Here is a 21,714-nt window from a genome sequence, read left to right as displayed (position 1 = left end):
TCTGTATTGTCCTCTTCAGCCTCACTGTCACTGCCCGAGAGCCATACTTCATCAGAGCTCATGTGGACTGCTACAATGGCTATCAATCATTCATTCATTGAGCAAGCACTTATTAAACACCCACTACTGCATTAGGCATTGGGAATATTACTGTGAACAAGACATGTTGTGAAGAGATGGAGAAGAAGAAATAAAAGGAGAAGAGTTTAGGGGGATTATGGGAGGTCAGATCATATAAAACCTTGAGTCTATCATAAGAACTTTGACTTTGACTTTGAGTTGAGGAAGGAGGTGATCTGATTTATACTCCACCAGTAACATCAATTTTGCTCTGGCCATTGTACTCAGAATAGTTGTAAGAGGAGATGATCTAGTTTTAATTTAGTGTCCACAGGATTTGCTGAGGAATTGGTTGTGATATGAAATAGAAAAAGAGGCACCAATGATGATTCTGAGAATTAAAAAAGCATATGTCAAAAGAAAAAAAGAAAGGAAAAAAAGCATATGTCCGCACAAGGACTTGTATGTGGATTTTTTTAAAAAACATTTATTTATTTATTTCTCTCCCCTTCCCCCCACCACCACAGTTGTCTGTTTTCTGTGTCTATTTGCTGCATCTTCTTTGTCCACTTCTGCTATTGTCAGTGGCACGGGAATCTGTGTTTCTTTTTGTTGCCTCATCTTGTTGTGTCAGCTCTCCGTGTGGGCGGCGCCATTCTTAGGCAGGCTGCACTTTCTTTGGTGCTAGGCGGCTCTCCTTACGGGGTGTACTCCTTGCACATGGGGCTCCCCTATGTGGGGACACCCCTGCGTGGCAGGGCACTCATTGTGCGTATCAGCACTGCACATGGGCCAGCTCCACATGGGTCAAGGAGGCCTGGGGTTTGAACTGTGGATCTCCCATGTGGTAGACGGACGCCCTAACCACAGGGCCAAGTCCACCGCCCTGTATGTGGATTAATCTCAAACTAGTTACGCTGAGTAAAAGAGACCAAATAAAAAAGGGTACCTATTGTATGCTCCCATTTATATAAAATTCTAGAAAATGCAAAGTAATCTTTAATGATAGAAAATAGATTGGTGGTTGCCTGGACAGGTGGTTGAAGAGGGGCAAAAGGAGGAATTAGAAAGGGACATGAGGAAATGTTTGGGTAAGTTTCCAGTAAGATACTGTAGCAGTTTGATATGGTTATGAATTCCAAAAATAGATATTGGATTATGTTTGTAATCTGGTCTGTATCTAGGTGTGATTAAGTTATGATTAGGACTTTGATTGGGCCGTGTCATTAGGGCGTTGAGTCCCCACCAAGGGGTGGGGACTCACAGATAAAAGGCATGGCAAAGGACAGAGTTGAGGGTTCTTAATGTTGGAGTTTTGATGTTGGAGTTTGATGCTGAAGTCTTAAGCTGGAGTCCCGGGGAGAGAGACAGAGCCGATTGTCTGAAAGTCTACAGCTGACCTTGTGGAGAAAACAGAGGAGCTGAGCCCAGAGGAGCCCAGGAAGCCTGAACCCTTGCAGACGTCAGCAGCCATCTTGCCCCAACATGTGAAAATAGACTTTGGTGAGGGAAGTAACTTATGCTGTATGGCCTGGTATCTGTAAGCTCCTACTCCAAATAAATACCCTTTATAAAAACCAACCAATTTCTGGTATTTTGTATCAGCACCCCTTTGGCTGACTAATACAGATACCAATAATGGATATATTCAATATCTTGATTTGGGTAATAGTTTCATGCTATATACATGTATCAAAACTTATCAGATTATACAATCTAAATAGGAGCAGTTTATTGTATGTCAGTTATACTGCAATATGATTCTGACATTTTGACCTGGGAAACTAGAAGGATGAAATGGCTGGATCTAATATAGAAATTTTTCAGGAAGAACAGAGTTACACACGATCTGGAGCCCAGTTTGGACTTACTGACTTTGATATATCTATTCAGCAATTAGGTAGAGATACCAAGCAGATGGTTGGACATATGAATCTGAAATAATCTGTTATAATTTTAATACAAGTATCCCGTAAGGTAGATTTTCTTGTTCCATCTTGCAGAAGTTCTGCTCAGAGATGGCGTCTCCCCAAGGTTGCCCAGTAGGTAAGGGTGAGCCGGGGCATACCTGCGTCTGTTGCTCTGTTCTGCTTGTACTCTGCCTTTACTTTAAATCTTCAGCTTCTAGCTAAAGTGGAATACCAGGGATTACCCTCCCACCTTTAACAACTAAAAACAAAACAGACAAACATATACAGCTGTGTTCAGCTTTGAACAAGTAGCTCAGGAAAGTGACACTTAAGAGAAAGAAATCAGATGGGGTGTGACCTATGATTATCCCAGCTTACTGCAAGGAGAAAGTTTTCAGGGCACAGGGCAGAGAGGGGGAACACAAACAGAGCCAGATGCCTGCCCTCCCCCTTGAACTGAAAAGACAGAGTCGAGGATTCAGGGAGATCGAGGTGGCTGGAATTCACAGGGCAGAACAGAGTACCAGAGAGAGAGCTGCACAGAGGGAGAGCAAACTCTAAAGATTGGCAGAGAATCACCCTCAAGTATTTTTTTTTTTAAGATTTATTATTATTTATTTCTCTCCCTTTCCCTTCGCCCTCCCCTCCCCCTAGTCGTGTGCTCTCTGTGTCCATTCACTGTGTGTTCTTCTGTGTCTGCTTGGATTCTTGTCAGTGGCACCGGGAATCTGTGTTTCTTTTTGTTGCGTCATCTTGCTGCATCAGCTCTGTGTGTGTGCAGCGCCGCTCCTGGGCAGGCTGCGCTTTTTTTGTGCTGGGCGGCTCTCCTATGGGGTGCGTTCCTTGAGCATGGGCTCCCCTACGCGGGGGACACCCCTGCGTGGCACGGCACTCCTTGCGTACATCAGCACTGCGCATGGGCCAGCTCACCACGTGGGTCAGGAGGCCCTGGGTTTGAACCCTGGACCTCCCGTGTGGGAGGTGGATGCTCTATCTGTTGAGCCAAATCTGCTTCCCCACCCTCAAGTATTGAGCTGAGAATTGAGCAGTGCATGTGTTTGAAAAAAAAAATACCTGAGGCTGGGGAAAGAACCACCAATAAGGAGTACATGAAACAATTCCCAGGGCCATCACTCAGAATAGGAAAAACCTTATATCCAGGGTATTGAGTAAGTACTCAGAAGTAGAGTACCTTCGTACTGAGAGGAAATTAGCCTTAGACTAAAAGGCTGCTTTGATTCCACCTAACAAAGCTTAAAAGCAAGGCTTGAAAGGATCAAACTGTTTCCAAGAAACTTAACTGCCTTCTAGAACAAAACTCAAGAATATTTAAAGAAATAAAAAAAACATTCAGCATCCAATAAGGTAAAATCCACAATGCCTGACATCCAAAAAAATTTACCAGGCAGATGGTAGCACAACATTGTGAATGCAGTTAATGGCACTGAAATATAAATATATGAATGTGATTAAGAGAAGAAATGTTAGATCGCATATATGGTAACAATGAAAAATTTTTAAAAATCCATGGAACTACACTACACAGTGAACCCCAAATCAAACCATGGATTATAGTTAATAGTAAAATTATAAAAATGTGCTTTCATCAGTTGTAACAAATGCTTTACACCAATGCAAGGTGTTGGTGGTGGGGTGGTGTATGGCAATCCTGTGTTTTATGCATGATGGTTCTGTAAACCCACAACATCGCTAAGAAATAAAAAACAAAATTTAAAAACTAGAAAAAAAATCACAAGGCATGCAAACAAGCAGGAAAACAGGACACATCAATGAGAAGAAAAATCAATTAATAGAAATAAACCCAGAAATAACACACATAATAGAACTAGTAGAAAAGGTCATTGAAGCAGTTGTTCTGTAATAAAAGAGTTATTACAATAAACTGGTTCCAAAATCCATTCCTTCATCCTGGAGTGCATCGCACTCTGTTTGCCTCTCTGCAATGCTAAACTTAAACCCTGGACTCTTAGACATCGTTATATACCTTTATAATTACTAATCTTTTCCTAAACATGTCCATTTCTGGATTGGAACTAAGTTCTCAGTGAAGAAAGGACCACAGGGCATTTGGTGGGTTTGAACAGCTTCTTTTCAGCTGTCGCCCGTATGGAAGTGCCCTGGTTTGTCCCCGAAGACCAGAGTTCCTTGAGGAAACTTCATGCCTGAGGCATGCTCAAGAGTCGTGCGGGGTGCCTTGGAGCCAGAATTCCTCAGGGGGCAGTGGCGTACTTTTCAGAGCTCAAAGGAAAGAACCTGGCCTTTTACAGTTAAAGGCCCTTTTGTGGTTTGAGCTTTACTAGAAATGGAAGACATTAGACACTGCAGTATATTGCTGCATATTCGTTCACATCTGGCTTTAAAAAGATGCCAGTGGTTTTGTTTTACAGACAGTTCTAAATCCTTTTTCACTTACTGCATCCAGAAAACTCAGCTTTATGTCTTCCATTTTTTATCAGCTTGGAGAAAACTATTGCAGATTCCATTTTATTGAGAGAGTATCATTTTACTGATACATGTATAAGATGTCAATTCCACAGGAAAAAGAAAAACGTTTACCTCTTTGGTCTTACTCAGCTCCTCTAATTTCAAGATGTCACTTTCATGTTGTTTCATGAGCTCCTACAAATAATATTATTTGGAAAAGATCAGCACTTGCATTCTGGCCCTTATTTCTGAGAATTAAGAAAATCAGAGTAGGATTCAGGAATATCATTTTCACCAAAGTTTAGACATCAGCTTAATGAAATAGAAATTATATACTGGCATGGCATGTTGAAATTAAATAGTAAATACCTTATCTTACCACATTCACAAATATTAAAATAAATTATAGTTTCATCAAAGGTTTTTCTTAGGTCACCATACAGATTCAATACTTAATACTGACAAAGTGGTTAACAGAGGTTCTGAGGGGAGTGGGAGGGTGAAACATGGGGCTTGTTTAGGGCATTGGAATTGCTTTGCATGATATTGCAGAGATGAAGGCAGGCCAGTATACATTTTGTCCATACCTATAAAATTGTATATGCAAAGTTAAAATAAAAATAAAATGTAAAAAAACCCCAAAAACTAGAAGGAAAAACAACAAACTATAAATAGTGGTTAATTTTGGATAGAGTATTACAATCAACTTTTCAGCAAGTTTTTCTGTGTTTTGAATTTTTCTACAATGAGCCCATATTTTTATAATCAATAAAATACAACAAATTTATTTTTAAAAAGCAAAAAAAAAAAAAAGACTATAGAATATAGGTTGCCAGGAACTGGGTTGGAGGCAGGGACTAGAGACTTACTGCTTAATTTGTGCAGAATTTCTATTTAGGTTGATTATAATGTTTTAGAAATGGATAGTGGTGATGGTAGCACAATACTGTGAGTGTAATTAACAGGACGGAATTGTATATTTGAATGTGCTTTTAAAAGGGAAATTGTAGGTCTTATATATGTTACTAGAATAAAAATTAAAAGATAAAACATAGAACTGTACCACACAGTGAACCCTGTTGTAAATGATGGACTGGTTAATAAAACAATTAAAAATGTTATTTCATGAATTATTAATGCAAGGTGTTCATAATAGGATAGTATATGGGGATAAAAACACTATAATGTAAATATGTACTATCATTAATAGAACAAATTTAATATTCTTTCATTAGTGTGACAAAGGTACCACACTGATGCAAAGTGTTAACAACAGAGAGGGGTATATGGAATGCTGTATTTTTTGCATGATTTTTCTGTAAATCTGCTACTTCTCTAATTAAAAAATTGGGGGAGCAGATGTGGCTCAAATTGTTGAGTGCCTGTTTTCCACATGGGAGGTCCCAGGTTTGGTTCCCAGTGCCTCCTAAATACAAAAACAAAGCAAAAACAACAAACAAACAAATGAGAAAACCAACTCAGGGGTGCCCATGTGGCTCAGTGATTGAGTGCTGGCTTCCCAAATATGAGGTCCTGGATTCAAACCCAAGCCCTGATACCTAAAAAAAATTGCAAAAAACACACCCTAATGTAAACTACAGACTACAATTAATAGTACAATTGCAAGTCTTTCATCAATTGTAAAAGAGGTACAGTGCAAATTGTTAATAATGGGATTTATATGAGAACACTATATTTTTCACATGATTTTTCTGTAAATCTACATTTTCTCTTATCTAAAAAAATGAAAAAAATACTTAATACTGAGAATAAGATTTCAATTCTCCACAAACTGATCTTTTATTCGATGCAGTCCTAGTCAAATTACCACAGGATTTTTTGTCAAAATTGACAAGTTAATTTTAAAATTTATATGGAAATACAAAGGACATAGAGGAGCCAAAACAATCTTGAAAAACAAGAGCAAAGTTAGAAGATTTTTACTACCTGATTTCAGGCTATAGTAACTAAAACAATGTGTTCTTTTTGGTCTAAGTATATACAGAAGGAATGGAACAGAAAGGAGAGTCTGACCCCCCATGTACAACAAAGACACTAAGGCAATCAATGGAGAAAGGAAAGTCTTTTCAATAAATAGTGCTGGAATAACTGGATATGCATATGGAAAGAACTAACCCATGACCCTGACCTCATTTCATACACAAAGAGTATTCAAAATGGATCATAGGGCTAAACACAAAAGGTAAAATTATAAAGTTTCTAGGAAAAAAATAGAATATCCTCACAACCTTGGCTGGGCAAAAATTTCATAAAGAGGATGCAAAAAGATTTAAAGAAAAATTTGATAATTTGGCTTTCATCAAACTTAAAAACTTCTGCACACCAAAAGACCCTATTAACAAAATGAAAAGTCAAATCACCAAGGTTGGCATATAATAGTCACGAATACCATATCTGACAAAGAACTTGTATCCAGAATATGTCAAGTACTCCTACAAACCAATAAGAAGAAGATAAGCAACACATGGTTTTTAAAGTTGCAATAGACTTGAATAGACACTTCACAAAATAAGATATATGAATGGGCCAACAAGCATATGAAAAGTTGCTAAACCGCATTAGTCATCTGGGAAATTAAAATCATAAGGAAAGGCTACTTCCTAACAACAAGAATGGACAAAATTTAAAAGCTTGGCAATACTAGTTGTCAAGTATGTGGAGCAACTGGAATTCTCACATATTTAAGATGCAAGAGTAAAATGGTACAACCACTTTGGAAATAGTTTGGCAATTTCTTATAAAGTTAAAACTCTCTCTACCCTAGAGTCCAGTAATAGCACTCCTAGGTATATATACAAGAGAAATAAAAGCATACGTTCCAATATATAGTTCACAAAAATGCTCGTGGAAGTTTTGTTCTTAAAAGGCAAAAAATTGGAAACCACCCAAATTGCCACAGACAGGAAAATGGTAAACAGATTATAGGATATTCCTACACAGGAATACCACTCAGCCATAAGAAGGAAGAAATTACCGATAGGAACAACAAATGGATATATTTCACAGTCATTGTGTAGAGGGAAAAGAAGCTTTGCACGAAAGAGTATATACTGTATGATTCCATTTCTATGAAGTTCAGAAACAGGTAAACCTCATTTCTTGTGGTAGAAATTTTTAAAAATGGTTGCCTTGAGGCAGGTGTGGGGAGAGATGGGGCTTAACTGAAAAGGGGCAGAGTACTTTCTGGGTTAATGAAATGTTTTACATCTTGATTTGGGTGTTGGTTTCATGGGTGTGTACATTTTTCAAGACTCTTCAAACTATACTTAAGATCTGTGCAATTAACTAAATGTAAATTATACCTCAATAGAAGAGAGCAAGAGAAAAACAAAAACCCACCCACAACAGAGGCAGGAAGCAGAGAATGAGAGCAGATGATCAAATCTCCCCAGATTAGAGGAGCTGCTACGTCTCATTCAGACACTGCGCTCTCCAGAACCCAGAAGCCCACACACCCTGCAAAGCGGGGCCTATTCCCAACTAACGTTCTGCGCAGTACTACAGTGAACATCAGAGATGGGTTTTTACTTGGTGAAATTCATGGCTTTTTCATTAGCCTGTCAGTTAGAAATGGACTCCTGAAAATGAAATATTCAAGATATCGAAAATATTTTACAGACAGTTCCCACTTCGCAGGAAAGGGTCTAAGACTCTCACAAGGTCTGTAGCCTGCACACTTAGGGACAGTCCCTAAGACTCGATCCCTAAATGACCCTGTGTCCAACAATTTTTTAGGAAGAGCTCTGGTTGCCTGATGCCAACCGCGATGGTTACAGAATCCTGCCTCTGTAATACCATTGCATCCACCTCTGAGGAGTTTTCATGCACCTAAAAGCTCTGAGAGCTGCTTGTGTGAATGGTTTATGGACTGCTTGCTAGTACGTGTTTGCTGAGTAAATATATGTTTGGTAGAATTTGGACTGAGACCTCTTCGTGTCATTATCAAGATTTGTGGGAGAGTGGCTAACAGAAGTAGTCAACCCTCACCCGCCTAAGCTTTCAGGTAGCTACTCTTATTTACTGAGTTGCACACGACCAAACTTGCTTAGTTTACTTTGCAACAATGTCCTTCAGGTACTGTCAAGGTTGAGAAGGACATTCAGAGACTGGGATTTGGGCAGAAGAGTGAATTCCAGATTCTGTATGTGTTTAGTATTCTGTTATTTGCTGTTAATTACTGATTTCATTCTAGTAACCCAGTCATAAGACCATCTAGCTGAAGGACTACAAGCTGGCCAGTCTGCTTGCATATATTTCCAGAAAAGCTGGGAGAGAGGCACTGGACCAAAAGAAAAACAATAAGATTGCCTAATTATGGGAGGCACACCTGGGCTACCCATGCAACTGTTGGCATGCTTGAGTTACCTCCTTCTCTTGAATGAAGTTCTCAAAGGCAGCATTATATGAGTCATTTAATTTCTTCTTCTCTTCTTCTAACTCTAACTCAAACGTTTTTGTCATCTTATTTTCTGTGAAAGCAAGAGGAAAGCACATGTATGTGTACATGTTGGGGAAGTTGGTACAGGGAGAAACCCAGACTACCTGGAGGTAAAAGAAATTCCATTCTGGATCAAACTCAAGGTCCTTTCAACCTAGTGTACGACCTCAGACACTCGCCCAGGGATGCCTGAAAGTGAAGTGAGTGTGGTATTGTCCACAATCACATCAGCCATGTAGGATTTACCTCAAAGTTTCTGGTTCTTTCTTGTGTAGCTTATTTGGGATCTGTTGCTTATTATTTTGTCCATTCCTTTGTTGAAGTAACTACTACACCTTCTTGAATATCCTTATCTTAAAATAAAGCTCTTGGCTAACTTGACTTTTCCAATACTACAACTCAATCTATACCTAGCCCTGGGGTAGGTGTGGAATTTTCTGGGCAGGGAAACCTGCCAGCAAAACCCCATTACTAAACAGGAGGTGGGAGGGGTGAATGACAAACTCGAATTTATTCTTCAGTGTCAGGGTTCTGGAAATGGGTAGCAAGGCTTGGGCTGAGAGGGTCAGTCTGGAATGGGCTAAATTATGAACAACTAAAATCTGGTCTTTCAAAGCTGGTTGTGGCATCTTAACTTAGACTTTGACAACATGTAATGAGTGTAGTATGAGCAGGAACTCTGGGAGATGACCCGGTATGTGCTGCCCCAGGGGTCTAGGTAAATCCTCGCAGGAGGAGGAGTACCACATTCCACTCCCCAGCTTTAAGTCCAGTGTCTTTAAGGTACCTTCTGGCAGTCCAAGTCCCACCAGAAGGTAAACGGCCTTGAAGATGAAATTTCCCAGGAAGTATCCTCATTTAAACTAACAATTTGTTAAAACCAACTAAAGCTCTGATATGAACGGGGTTGGGGTAGGATGTGGACTGGGTTTGTAGGGGCCCACTCCAACCTCAGCTAGTGTTCAAAGCCAAGAAGCAGAGGCTCCATAAATTCCTCTCTACTTTTTCATTTTTTGAAGAAGCTCAGTGGGGTCGGAGGTGCACCTATATAGTACTTTCCGTGATGCCAGCTTTGTGTAAATTTATGGAAATATTAAAAATACACATCAAACATGGCTCCCTTTGGGGGGTGTGAGGGTATAGAGACTCGCAGGGTAATGGATTATACCACCCCCCACCTGGATATTTGAAACTCTAATTCAGGAACTCCTGGAACTTTGGGGTCACCAGCATCCGACCAGCATGTCTACATTCCTACAGATGTCCCTTTACTTGTTCCAGCCCATGATAGGCAAACCTGGAGCTAGCAAGTTTGAGAAAGTACAGGTTTAGATCCTCAATTGGCTCAATTCCCCAAAAGCCCTCACCCTTGTTGTCACTTTGCTTTCTTGAAAACTCCAGGCACCTTCCTTTCAGGAGTCCACCCATGTGGCTCCATCACCCTCAGTAAATCCAAAGACATCTTCCTCAAGTCAAGACCAAGCTCGCTGGAGGTTTGTTTTTTTCTTTTTTTTGATGTACCCATCTGCAAAAAGCCGGAAGATTCTGTACTTACTTCGCTGCAACAGGATCTTTTCCCGCTCCAATTTCTCATCCTTCTCCCATTCTGCCTTCTGCTTTGACCACTTGTCTTCCATTTCATCATAAATGCTGTCCTGCAGAGGCACAAAGGCTCTGTGAAGAGGAGGACTCTAAAAAGGACACCTGGGTAACCCCTCCCTGCACTGAACACTGGCACAAGGGATGCACTGTGCCCTTTGCAGCTGTCCTCACCACAGACCTTCCCTAAGGGGCCCTTATACTGGGAACTTATAGTGGAAGTAAATTCCAACCTAGCCCAGCTGAGAGTGCTGGACCCTAGTAGCCAAAGGCAAATCTTGCATGGCATTCGCCCCACTGGAACTGGGCTTTACTGAAGAAGGTAGGGTCTTCCATGTTGAAGAATTCCATGTCAACCCCCCCCATATCATGAATCATTTATCAATCACACACGAAGAAACAAGGGAAGTGCCTAGCAGTTAATTTGAATATTTAGAAAACAAAGGGATGTTTTTCAGAGGGGCCGCTTGTCCCCACAACTCTAACATCCTTTGTGGTTGACTTTATTTTTTTATTTTTTTTATTTTTTAAAGATTTGTTTGTTTATTCCTCTCCCCTTCCCCCACCCCGGTTGTCTGTTCTCTGTGTCTATTTTGCTGCGTCTTCTTTGTCCGCTTCTGTTGTTGTCAGTGGCACAGGAATCTGTGTTTCTTTTTGTTGCATCATCTTGTTGTGTCAGCGCTCCGTGTGCACGGCACCATTCCTGGGCAGGCTGCACTTTCTTTCGCGCTGGGCGGCTCTCCTTACAGGGCTCACTCCTTGAGTGTGGGGCTCCCCTACACGGGGACACCCCTGCGTGGCAAGGCACTCCTTGCACACATCAGCACTGCGCATGGGCCAACTCCACACGGGTCAAGTAGGCCCGGGGTTTGAACCGTGGACCTCCCATGTGGTAGGCGGACGCCCTAACCACTGGGCCAAGTCTGCCACCTGTGGTTGACTTTAAATAAGCCTCACCCAACTGCCAGGTGGCAGGTTCAGACTCTAGGAGCATGACCTCAAGAGGGGTCCCAGGCTTGGGACCTGCGTGCTGCCCATGAGGGTGAAGGACCCTGGCCCTGCTTGCTGTTTGGTTCATCGGCAGGTCTCGCCTAAGCCTCGAGACATCACTGTTCATTTGTAATTTTTTCGGGCCATTTGGATAGGGTTTCTCTCTCATAAACCAAGACTGGTAGGCCCCAGAGAACAAATCATGTACCTAAGAAACCAAGGCAGCTTACCGAGTCACAGACCTGACACTTTACTTGCACTCTGCTCTATGACAAATCCCTGACTATATATATTTTGGACAGAAGCGCAAATCTAAAACGTGAGTGGTAAACAGCACTTCAGTAGTGTGGGGCTTGTTCTCATTTTCAACTTTGATAGGGTGACCAGCTGTCCTTCTTTGCCTGGGTTTCCTGGGACGTTGGACTTTCAGTGTTAAAATCTGGAGGGGAAACCAGGATGAGTTGGTCACTCTAATAATTAAATAGGGCGGGGGCTGGATTCCCCTGCTCTTCCCCTGCCCACTCCCCACCCCCCTATTCCGCATCTCCCTCCTAAGAATCGTACCCTAACTCTGTTGCTTACCAGGACCTCCAACAAATTAGATGAATAATTTGAATAATGAATAGGGACTTGAATCTATATGGATGTAAATAAATACAAATGGCTTATGCTCTGAGATGGCCAGAGAGAATTCCCACGCTCTACTTGGGGGAGTGCTATGGTACAGCCTTTGTCAATGACAATTTGGCCAAATGTATCAAAGGCCTCGAAAATGCTCGTTCCTTTTGACCCAGCATTCTGTTTTTGGAATCAAAAGTCACATGTTCAAAGATGTTTAAAGTGGTATCATCTGCCACGGCAAACAACTGGAAACAATTCAAATGTCCAGCTGTAGAGGAACGACCTGATAGCCATTAGACAGCATAATATCTGTCATTACAGAGGTGGGAGTGACATCTAGTTATTAAAAAGGAGGAAAATCTTCTAATATGAGAAAAAGAATATAAAACTGTATATTGAATATATAGAGTATGATCTCAACTACAGCTTTCAAAAGTACACATTTTTTTCAAAGTATAGATATCAACAGAGCTTGTGCTTGCATGGTGATGTTTCTTTCCCTTTTTTTGCTGTTATTATTGCTGATGGTTTTTGTATTGCCATTTTTAAAAAATAATGAGTAGGTATTACTTTTATAAGTCACGAAAGTATTTTTCAAAGGACCTCTTTAGGGTCTGGGTGCCTGACATATTGCTGAACAGTCACATCCGCAGGTTCTCCCTTCTCCCCGGGTGCCGTTAGCGCCCGACAGGTCCAAGCACCCTGGGAAGCTCGGGAAACTATTTTATGGGAAAAGAGCTCTAGATTGATTCCACATCAGCAGCTGGGAATGAGCCTTGCTTCTTTTACTCTCAAAATCCATGAAAGAAACCAGTATCTCACCTGATACATATGAAACATGTTCTTCAAATACTTATATTCCTTTCCCATCTCCTCTGGAAAAGAAAAAAAAAAAAAACAGGTTCAGCCTTATTCCTCTGATATACGCACGTTTTCAAATTCAAATGTGACTTCTGCACACCTTCCCTTCCTTAAAGGCATCCCCTAGGCTGTGAAACCATGGTGTGTCCCAGGAGCTCATTAGGAATGCAGATGCCTCGCCCGCTCTCCCTGACTCAACTGGGATCTCCGCATCTGTTAATAAAATGGTCCCAGGCGACTGCGATGCACACCAAGCTTGAGGACTAATCCCCAGGGAGTAAACTTACATCTATGGGACTAAGGGGAATGAGACCGGATAGTTTAAATCTGCTCACTTTTTAAAAAAATAAATGTGGGTGTTAAAATATCCCATTATAATGGTAATTAAAAAAAAAAAATTTCTCCATGTAGTTCTGTCAAGTTTTGGTACATTTTTCTCCCTCCTTTCCCCCTCCCCCTCCCTCTCTCCACCCTGCTCTTTTTTGCTGTCTGTGTGCATTCACTGTGTGATCTTCTGTATCTATTTCTCTTGTTCTCATCTTTTCTGGTCTTTCTCCCCTAGGAGTCACTGGGATTTGATCCTGGGGACCTCTGATGTGGAGAGAGGTTCCCTGTCACTTGTGCCACCTCAGTTCCTGGTCTCTGCTGCGCTTCACCTTGACTCTCCACTTAGTCTCTCCTTTGTTGCATCATCATCTTGCTGCGTGACCCCCTCACATGGGTGCTCGACTCGGCTTGCCACGCTGGCACTGGCTTGCCATGCAGGCCTGCTTTCTCTTTTTTCCTTTTTCACCAGGAGGCCCCAGGGAGCAAAGCTTGGTCCACCCATATGGTAGGTGGAAGTCCTATCACTTGAGCCACATCTGCTTCCCTGCTCACTTTTTAAAATAACATTTTTTCAAGTTTACAATGACTACAAAAACAATACGTGTTCTCTTTAGAAAACTGGAAAATCAGCCAAGTATAAATGAGCAATTATCTTTAAAATATTTAAGGCAAAATAAAGGACGAAGGTAGTAGAACCTCTTCTCCCTGTGGAGATTAGTCTCTGATCCCTGAATTCTGCAGGATACACATTTCCCCCTATCCAAGGGCAGTATAAATAATGTGAAAAATAGCCAACATAATCTGTATGTATTATAAGGTGTGTCAGAGTCAATGAAACACCATCACTTTACATTGAGGAAACCTGTTAAATTGAATTGTCTTGTATTTGTAGTACTTTTAAATATAATTTGAAATGTGCTTTCACATTCCTATCCCTCTGCTAAGGGCAGGTGTTATTGTCTTCAATTCCCAGGTGGGGAAACTGAGACACAAAGGGGTTAGAAGACACCAAGACTTGGTCCCAGGACGTTCTATCTCCCAGGCATAGACAGGACATTGCTCCATGTGGTTTGCTCTCCCCCTCCCACCCACCCACCGCCACCCCCAAGCTTTAGGAGAAAACCTTGAAAGCCTGGCCACAGCCCATCTTAGGCATGGGGACTCCTTGGCCCTAGACCCACGTGGCCAGCCTCGCGCCCTTTCATCAGTGTCGTTCTCCGCAGGGCCCCAACCATACCTAGCTTCCCTTGGGCAGCCGACATTTCTGTCTTCAAGGCTGCTTTGTAGTTTTTCTCCAGCTCACTGATCTCTGCTGCGTGTTCCTTTTGGAGCTTCCTGTGAGATCCAGAAATTGCCAAAGCCATCAGTGAAAAGAAGTTCACCACTAGCCGTTACCCTTTCCCTGTCCTACCCTTTACCCTACGCAGGAAGCCAGTGGGCAGGCTGCCGGGCTCTCACTTCCTGAAATGCTCTCCTCGCCTCCACCTGTGCAGCAGTGAGGGGATCCCTTTTCCCACAGACAGCTGTTTTAAATGGAGCTGTGGAGGCCACAGCCTTCAGCACAGTCTCACTCAGAGCTCACTTGGGACTTTCTGGGCCATCTCAGCACCAGCATCATTTTGGAGCCTGAGGTCCCTCCAGGCTCCATCCCAGGAGGCAGACGTTGGCAGTTCAAGATGAGTGTCAGAACTGCGGGTGATGACTCACCTAGGAGCCCTGTTTCCCATTTGGATGCCTGAGACTGCTGGAAGAGGACTTTAAGATTTTCCTCACCCACCCAATCCCTCCTACTTCCTGTTTCCTGCCCTCCCAGACCTTTTCCCCATCTTTCCCAGGCCGTAACCAGGGAGAATGGAAGTGGAAGGACAAAAAAGAGCCATTCTGGGGAACCCACAAAAAGGGAGATTATAATGAAGTGAAACACTTGGATAAGAAAATGCAAATGAGAAATAACCTTCTCTGTGTTATACTTTAGTGGTCTCACATCAAACTCTCCTGCTCCACAAAGACATGTGCCTCACCCCTCTCCGCCCAGAGCCCATTTGGTATTATCTGAAGGCCCAGTGAACTGTAATTCTTCAGCGGAGGCAGGAGCCTTAGAGCCTTCAGCGACACGGGCTTGTGCAGAGCGCGTACCTGTTCCTGTTTTCGAAGTTCTGCTGCATCTCAGCACACCGGAGATCCATTTCCCGGGAGAGCTGGAAACGAGCCCGGCATTAACACAGGACTGGAGAGCCCACCTCCGCGCAAACCTGTATCTTTTGAGAGGCCTTCCCATTCACCGGCTGCACCCCACTCCCCACACCTCTCTGTGAGGGTTCTGCAGTGCCCACGGAGCACGTTATTTACAGGGGACCAGAAAAGCTCTTGCCTTCTCTGTCATTTTGTACTCAATCGGTTCATAATGTCGGTGCTCAGAAACCAGGTCTGTGCAGTCTCCTTTGCTAGACTATAATCTTTTTGTAAGATAGCGGCCCTTGATTTTTAGATATGAAATTCAATTGAACAGCCATTTGTTGCGCAAAGCGCTTGGCCTGGCAGTCGTCTGCCCTCCATGAATTTACAATCCATGTTCACAAATCCTCCTGACAGAATGGTGGTGTTCCAGGACGCCCGCTTTGCTCGCTGTGCAGGTGACTCCATTCTAACACATCGGATCTTCTGGCCGGTGTCTCAGGAGGAACGGACAATTCAGAACCACTAAGTGCCCACAGTCAGCTAAGAGAAGGGTTCGGGGCTTGCCTCGTGCCTCAGACTACTGGGGAGAAGCGCACCACCGAGGAGCCAGAGAGTGCCTGGACAACCAGCGCGACTGCCTCCCACACGTCACATGACAAATTGGTGTGTCCGCAGGTGGGAGAATATTAAGGATCACTCTCTGGGGCCCCTCCATGGAAAAAAAAATCTCTGCATATATTTTCGGCAGGGCCTGCTCTCAGTGAGTCAAAATGTGCCCCTTGCCCAAAGGCCCACCACTGATGAGCTGAGTGATTTTATGCAAAGCCTGTCACTTCCGTGAGCCCCAGTTTCCTTCCCTATAGAAAGGAGACCATACACCCTGAAGGGTTTCAACACCCCATGAGGTCATGAATGAATCAAGAGTAGGGGAGATGTGAGCCCAAGGCATAAGGTCACGGCAGGATTCAGACACATCCGGGGCATATGAAAGGGCGAGGGGAAGTCCTGCCAGGTCTGTCGGAATCTGGGAAGTAGACCCTCACAAGGGCTTTCAGTTATGACAGGCAAGTGTGTCTGTCTGTTTCTTTTTTTTTTTTTAACAAATAAACTTTATTGATACATATTAATAAAGCATACAATTCATCCAAAGGGGAGGATGTTTCTGAGCATAATTGTGGTCTATCACTCTGGTCCAGACCACCTCCTACCTGAGGTGAGGGAGAAAAACCTGCAGTAAAATAAATGGTAAACATCTAAAGAAGTGCCACCAAAACTCCCAGGAAACACGGAGAGTGCACACTGACATCAACCGATTCTGAAGTGTGGTTATTGGCAGTTTCCACATCAACAGGAAGTGGGCACTGGAAGCCTCTGGGCAGCTTCAGAGCAGCACGGGAAGCCCCGACCTTGGCAAGAGCCTCAGCCGCCTCTGAAGCTTAACTCGCTAGGAAGGCAGAAGCTGGCCAGGCGGGAAGCGGTGGGCTCCCCCTAGTGTGGAGAGGACAGTGTCGCTGAACGCACCGGAGGCACCTGTAGGATTCCAGGAATAACCGAGTTAGGCCTTGAGGAGGGACTTGAGTTCTTACAATTATGGATGAGGATGGAGTCAGGGAACACAACTGGCTGACTGTGCTCCTACCTTCAGATTGCTGTCGCCTGCACAACCCTGCTCACGTGAGTAAAGTCTTTGGCATCCTGTCCGACACATAGCTGGTGTTCTGAAAATATTAGTCTTTCCCTACCCATAAAGATATCCACTAACTCGAGGGTCACTCACCAATTTTTGGGCGGACTGGTGGTCTCTGTTCATTTGCTCGATTATTGCTGTCAGCTCTGAGATATGCTCTTCTAGATCAGAAATGATATCAGTCCTGTGGGCCAAGCAATTCTTCTATCATCCACAGAAACTCACCACTGGACGCCAGTCGGGGTCTCCCAGTGTGACTGAGTCTGGCCTTCATCTCGTGGGTGAGGATGGAAGGGTGAAGAGGAGGATTGGGAGAAGAAATTTGGCAGTATGGTGGGTTGAGTCTCAGACCTGACCCTTTATGGCAAGCTAGCCAAAAACAAGTGGGGTGGTTGGGTGCCATCTTGAATAGCAAGGAATAGGAATATGTCAGAACGTCATTAGAGTTTGATCTTGATTTGGCAATCATAGCTGAAGTGAGGAAGGGGGTAGTCCAGAAGATTGGAAGAGGAGAAGGTGGGACAATAGGATCTACACTGACAGAGAACTGTAGATGAAGAATGGTCTGAAGATGGGACTAAGAAGGAATTTAAGAGACTTGATTTCCTGGGTCTAGGTCAGCTGTTTACTGGAGCTGGAGTGGATGGCGCGGCAGGGGGAAGGGTGGGGGGAGCAAGGGGCAGGAAGATCTAATGTGCAATGAGTTGAAGAGGATCCTTAATTCAAGAGGCAGTGATCCCTCAGTTAATCACCCACCATGTCTAAACGGGACGGAGAGAATGTGGGGGTTAGGAAACAAGAGAGGGGATACAGGAGGAGAGGATGCCAGGGCATAAGAAAGGAGAAAGGGTGAAAGAAAGTTGAATAACAGGAACCCCTATTTTGTGTACATGATTTTCAGAATAACAAGACTTAAAGGGGGGACGTGGATGTGGCTCAAGTGATAGAGCTTCTGCCTACCATATGCAAGGACCTGGGTTCGATCCCTGGGGCCTCCTGGTGAAAAAGAAGAAGAGAAAGTGTGCCTACATGGTGAGCCAGTGCCCACATGAGTGCCCACGCAAATGCCCGCTTGGTGAGCCAGTGCCCCGTGCAAGTGAGTCACGCAGCAAGATGATGACGCATCAAAAGAGAGATGAGGGGAGAGTCAAGGGGAAGCGCAGCAGAAACCAGGAACTGAGGTGGTGTAAATGACAGGGAACCTCTCCCAATCAGAGGTCTCTAGGATCGAATCCCAATCTCTAGAGGAGAGAAAATGAGAAGAGAAGACAACACAGACAGCAAAAACAGCAGGGTGGGAGGAGGGGAAGGGGGGATAGAAATAAAAAGAAATCTCAAAAAAAAAAAAAAAAAAAAAGACAGGGAAGAAAACAAGCGTGGGCAATGGTTTCTGTTTTATTATGCTACAGCTGGTGACAACTTTTTTATGAGACCAAGAAGTGACTGTGGGTGCTGCCCTGACTGTGAGTGCATGAGCCATTCTCCTCTTGCAGAGGGTCATGGAAAAGCAGGTAAGGAAAAGAGGGGCAGATGCTCCACTGAATGAGAAGACAGGACCTCAGGACCTGGCTCTCTGGGCTGGGGCAGGGCAGGACAACTCAGTGGCATGCCTCACTCAAAGGAGACTTGCAGCTCCTTCAGCCTCAGCCCCAATCGGAATTGCTTCCTGGAGGTAAACACGGCTAACAGTTTGGTTGCCTCCTTTGTATACACTGACAAACAGGTAAGTGAGTGTGTGTGTGTTTATGTTTTTTGTGGTGGCAGCAGTCTTTTAGAGTCTCACAGCAAGCTAAAACCTGGAGGAAGAGCCTCTAGTTGGGAAGCCATTGCAATAGCACAGGGAAGGAATAAGAGATGACTGATCTCAAGTAGGATAATGGGCAAGGAGAAGGTAGGAATGAGGGACTTAGGAGGTAGGATTTGATATCCTGATTTGAAATGGCTTGCAGGACAGAGAGGATGGCAGTGTGCTCAACTGGGGTGGAGTCGGCATGGAACCTTCCAAAGGCATCTGCCAAAGGCATGGACTTAGAGGGATCTTGAGACACAATGGAAAAGTGATAAATCCTCAGGCCTCCCAGAAACCCTTCCTCTTAATTCACACCCTCCAAATTCAAACTCTTGGATGAATATTTCATCTGTTCTATGCCCTCATTCATTTTCCAGGTCATCCCCTAGGGTCTGTGACTAATGGGGTCAGAACCAAGGGAGGTGGGCCTGGAGAGGAGCGGGCGTCGTTTCCTCCGGGGAGCATGTGCAGCCCTGCCTGCTGGGAGCAGGCACCTGGCCCGCACAGGAAGGAGGATACCCCCACGGTTCCCGGCTGCTCTACGACCCCACCCTTTCCTCTAGGGGCCTCCCTGCTCAGGAAGTTTTTCTACCAAAATAATTCTCGTGTTGTGTTTCTGGACTTTTACACCATGCAAACTGTAACCAGGACTTCCCTGGGAATTTACCCAGTGCAGTGTGTTCTCTTTGCATAGCAAAAAGACCCAAACCAAAACAAAGCCCAAAACAGATTACTGGACCCTTCAGAGCAGGGACCTTGTGGTCGTGGATGTTAGGGGATAGCCAGGAGCCAGGCGGAGCCAGGTGAGATGCATCCAAAGACATTACCTGGAAGTTTTTACTTTGTCCGTGACCTTTTCCGGAGGCTTTTTCCTATCGAACATCTCGTCCCCCAAGGTGACGGAAATCTGTTCCCTATTCCGGATGAGGTGATAGCCAGGCGACACGTTGATCACTTCCTGGGCACCAAGATGAATGGTCAGATCATATTGCATACCTGGACTTCTAAGATTCCTCCTGACCTTCTACCAACACCCTACTCGCACCTTGAAAACAAGAGTCATGAGATGAGGATCCAGGGCTCAAGTCCCTCCGGTGCTCTCCCTGAGACACGGCTCCCGCTCACATCTCCAGCCCAGATTTCTCCCCTGAGATCTAATCCCAGCACTCGTTTGCTCTGGATGCCCCTCTCGGTGGTCCTCCAGGCCTCTCAGGCTCCACATGTGCAAAGCTGAACCACCGATGTCCACTGCACCCTCTGCTCCCCCCGCAACCCTGCACCCCCTCTGTGCTCTCCATCACATCTCCGGAAACCAGGAGGCAGTGGGGTATTGGAACTGGGGTTAGAATCCGACAGGTCTGAGTTTGGATCCTGGCTCTTCCACCTACCAGTAACTAACCAACATCTCTGTCCCTCCATTTCCTCACAGGACACAAGTGCCATTGCCCAGCACTCTGTGGTTTCCCAAGTGCAGCAGAGGGTTTCCTTCATCTGGGCATGAGCCGTGCCCTGGATTACTTGCCACCATTTGGTTCCCTTGAGACACTCTGCTCAGCCTACACCGGGCGGTAGAGTGGTAAATAAATGCCCACTCTGGGGTCTGGCTGAGTTCAAGCCCCGGCTCTGACATTTAGCATCCACATATAATATCCGCACCAGCTCATGGGATCGTCGCAAAGATTCGATGGGGCAAGTAAGCGTAAAGGCCTATGCCTGCACACAGTCGGTGCTCAAGAAGTGTTCGTCCCATTATCCTCTTCCCATTTTTACTCACAGAAAGTAATTTGTTGCTCTCCTCTTGTCTTCCTAAATTGGTTTTCACCCTGCAGGAGACAAGCTTACTCAGGAAGCAACCAGAGAGCAAAGAGAGATTCAGAGCTTTCCTGATCCTGTCACCATCCCACCTCTGCTCTTTGAGCTTTGGCCCCCCAGCCTTCTTGGGGGGTCCTGGGGGTGGCTGGGGAAACTGCTGAAGCAGGCTCCCTGAGGGCTTCACTCAAAGCTTGGGCCCTTGTGAGAAGGTCTTGCAGAAAAGTGGTTCTTTTTCTGATATTGGGGGAACTTTTGTTTTGGGGAAGTATGAGCCAGACAGAGGGGTCCCTACACTCTACTACACTGCATGGCTCTGGGAGTCAGGTGACACCCCCTCCCCCAACACACATACTCTCAGCTCAGGAAACCATGTGTGTCCCACTTCATTGAAGAATGAAGCATTTCTCCATAATGAAACGCATTCCATTAAGATACAATTGAGCTCCTGTCTACCATATAGGAGGTCCAGGGTTCAATGCCTAGGGCCTCCTGGTGAAGGCAAGCTGGCAGGAGTGCCCCCCTGCGCGGGGTTGCCACCCAGCGTGGGAAAGCCGCACCGGGCAGGAGTGCTGGCCAATGCTGAGAGCTGGCACAGCAAGATGACGCAAGAAGAGACACAGAAGAGAGAAAATAAGAAGACATAGCAGAACAGGGACTTGAGATGGCGCAAGAGAGTAATGGCCTCTCTCCTACTCCGGAAGGTCCCAGGATTGGTTCCCAGAGTCGCCTAATGAGAAGATAAGCAGACACAGAAGAACACACAGCGAATGAACACAGAGAGCAGACAATGGGGGGAATGGGGTGGGGGGGAGAAATAAATAAAAGAAATCTTTTAAAAAAAGACACATTAAGATGCAAGAGCATTTAATTTAAACTATTTTCATTCAAATCTACCTATATATAAATGAATAATATATATATAAAATGAATAACATATACAGTGAAATGAATGTATATATGTGTGTCTGTATAGAAA

General features: G+C 44.3%; 1 protein-coding gene across 2 annotated transcripts in view; it reads right to left on the bottom strand.

Moving 5' to 3' along the window:
• The window catches only part of FLACC1 (flagellum associated containing coiled-coil domains 1), a 29,950-nt gene that overhangs the window by 1,642 nt on the left and 6,594 nt on the right, over positions 1–21,714 (bottom strand). For both annotated transcript variants that reach the window (XM_004458904.4, XM_023588893.2), the window contains exons 4-12: positions 20,701–20,749; positions 19,754–19,884; positions 17,228–17,321; positions 15,409–15,470; positions 14,510–14,607; positions 12,907–12,959; positions 10,430–10,529; positions 8,802–8,905; positions 4,548–4,610 (exon numbers count right to left, since the gene is read on the bottom strand). In XM_004458904.4, the coding sequence (XP_004458961.1) occupies positions 4,548–4,610; positions 8,802–8,905; positions 10,430–10,529; positions 12,907–12,959; positions 14,510–14,607; positions 15,409–15,470; positions 17,228–17,321; positions 19,754–19,884; positions 20,701–20,749 (754 nt within the window). The remainder of the gene's footprint in view (positions 1–4,547; positions 4,611–8,801; positions 8,906–10,429; positions 10,530–12,906; positions 12,960–14,509; positions 14,608–15,408; positions 15,471–17,227; positions 17,322–19,753; positions 19,885–20,700; positions 20,750–21,714) is intronic.

The sequence above is a fragment of the Dasypus novemcinctus genome, chromosome 7 (assembly GCF_030445035.2).
Source record: "Dasypus novemcinctus isolate mDasNov1 chromosome 7, mDasNov1.1.hap2, whole genome shotgun sequence".
In the NCBI taxonomy this organism is placed as follows: Eukaryota; Metazoa; Chordata; class Mammalia; order Cingulata; family Dasypodidae; genus Dasypus; species Dasypus novemcinctus.
The sequence above is the reverse complement of the archived record's forward strand: the minus strand, read 5'-3'. Positions and strand labels throughout refer to the sequence as shown.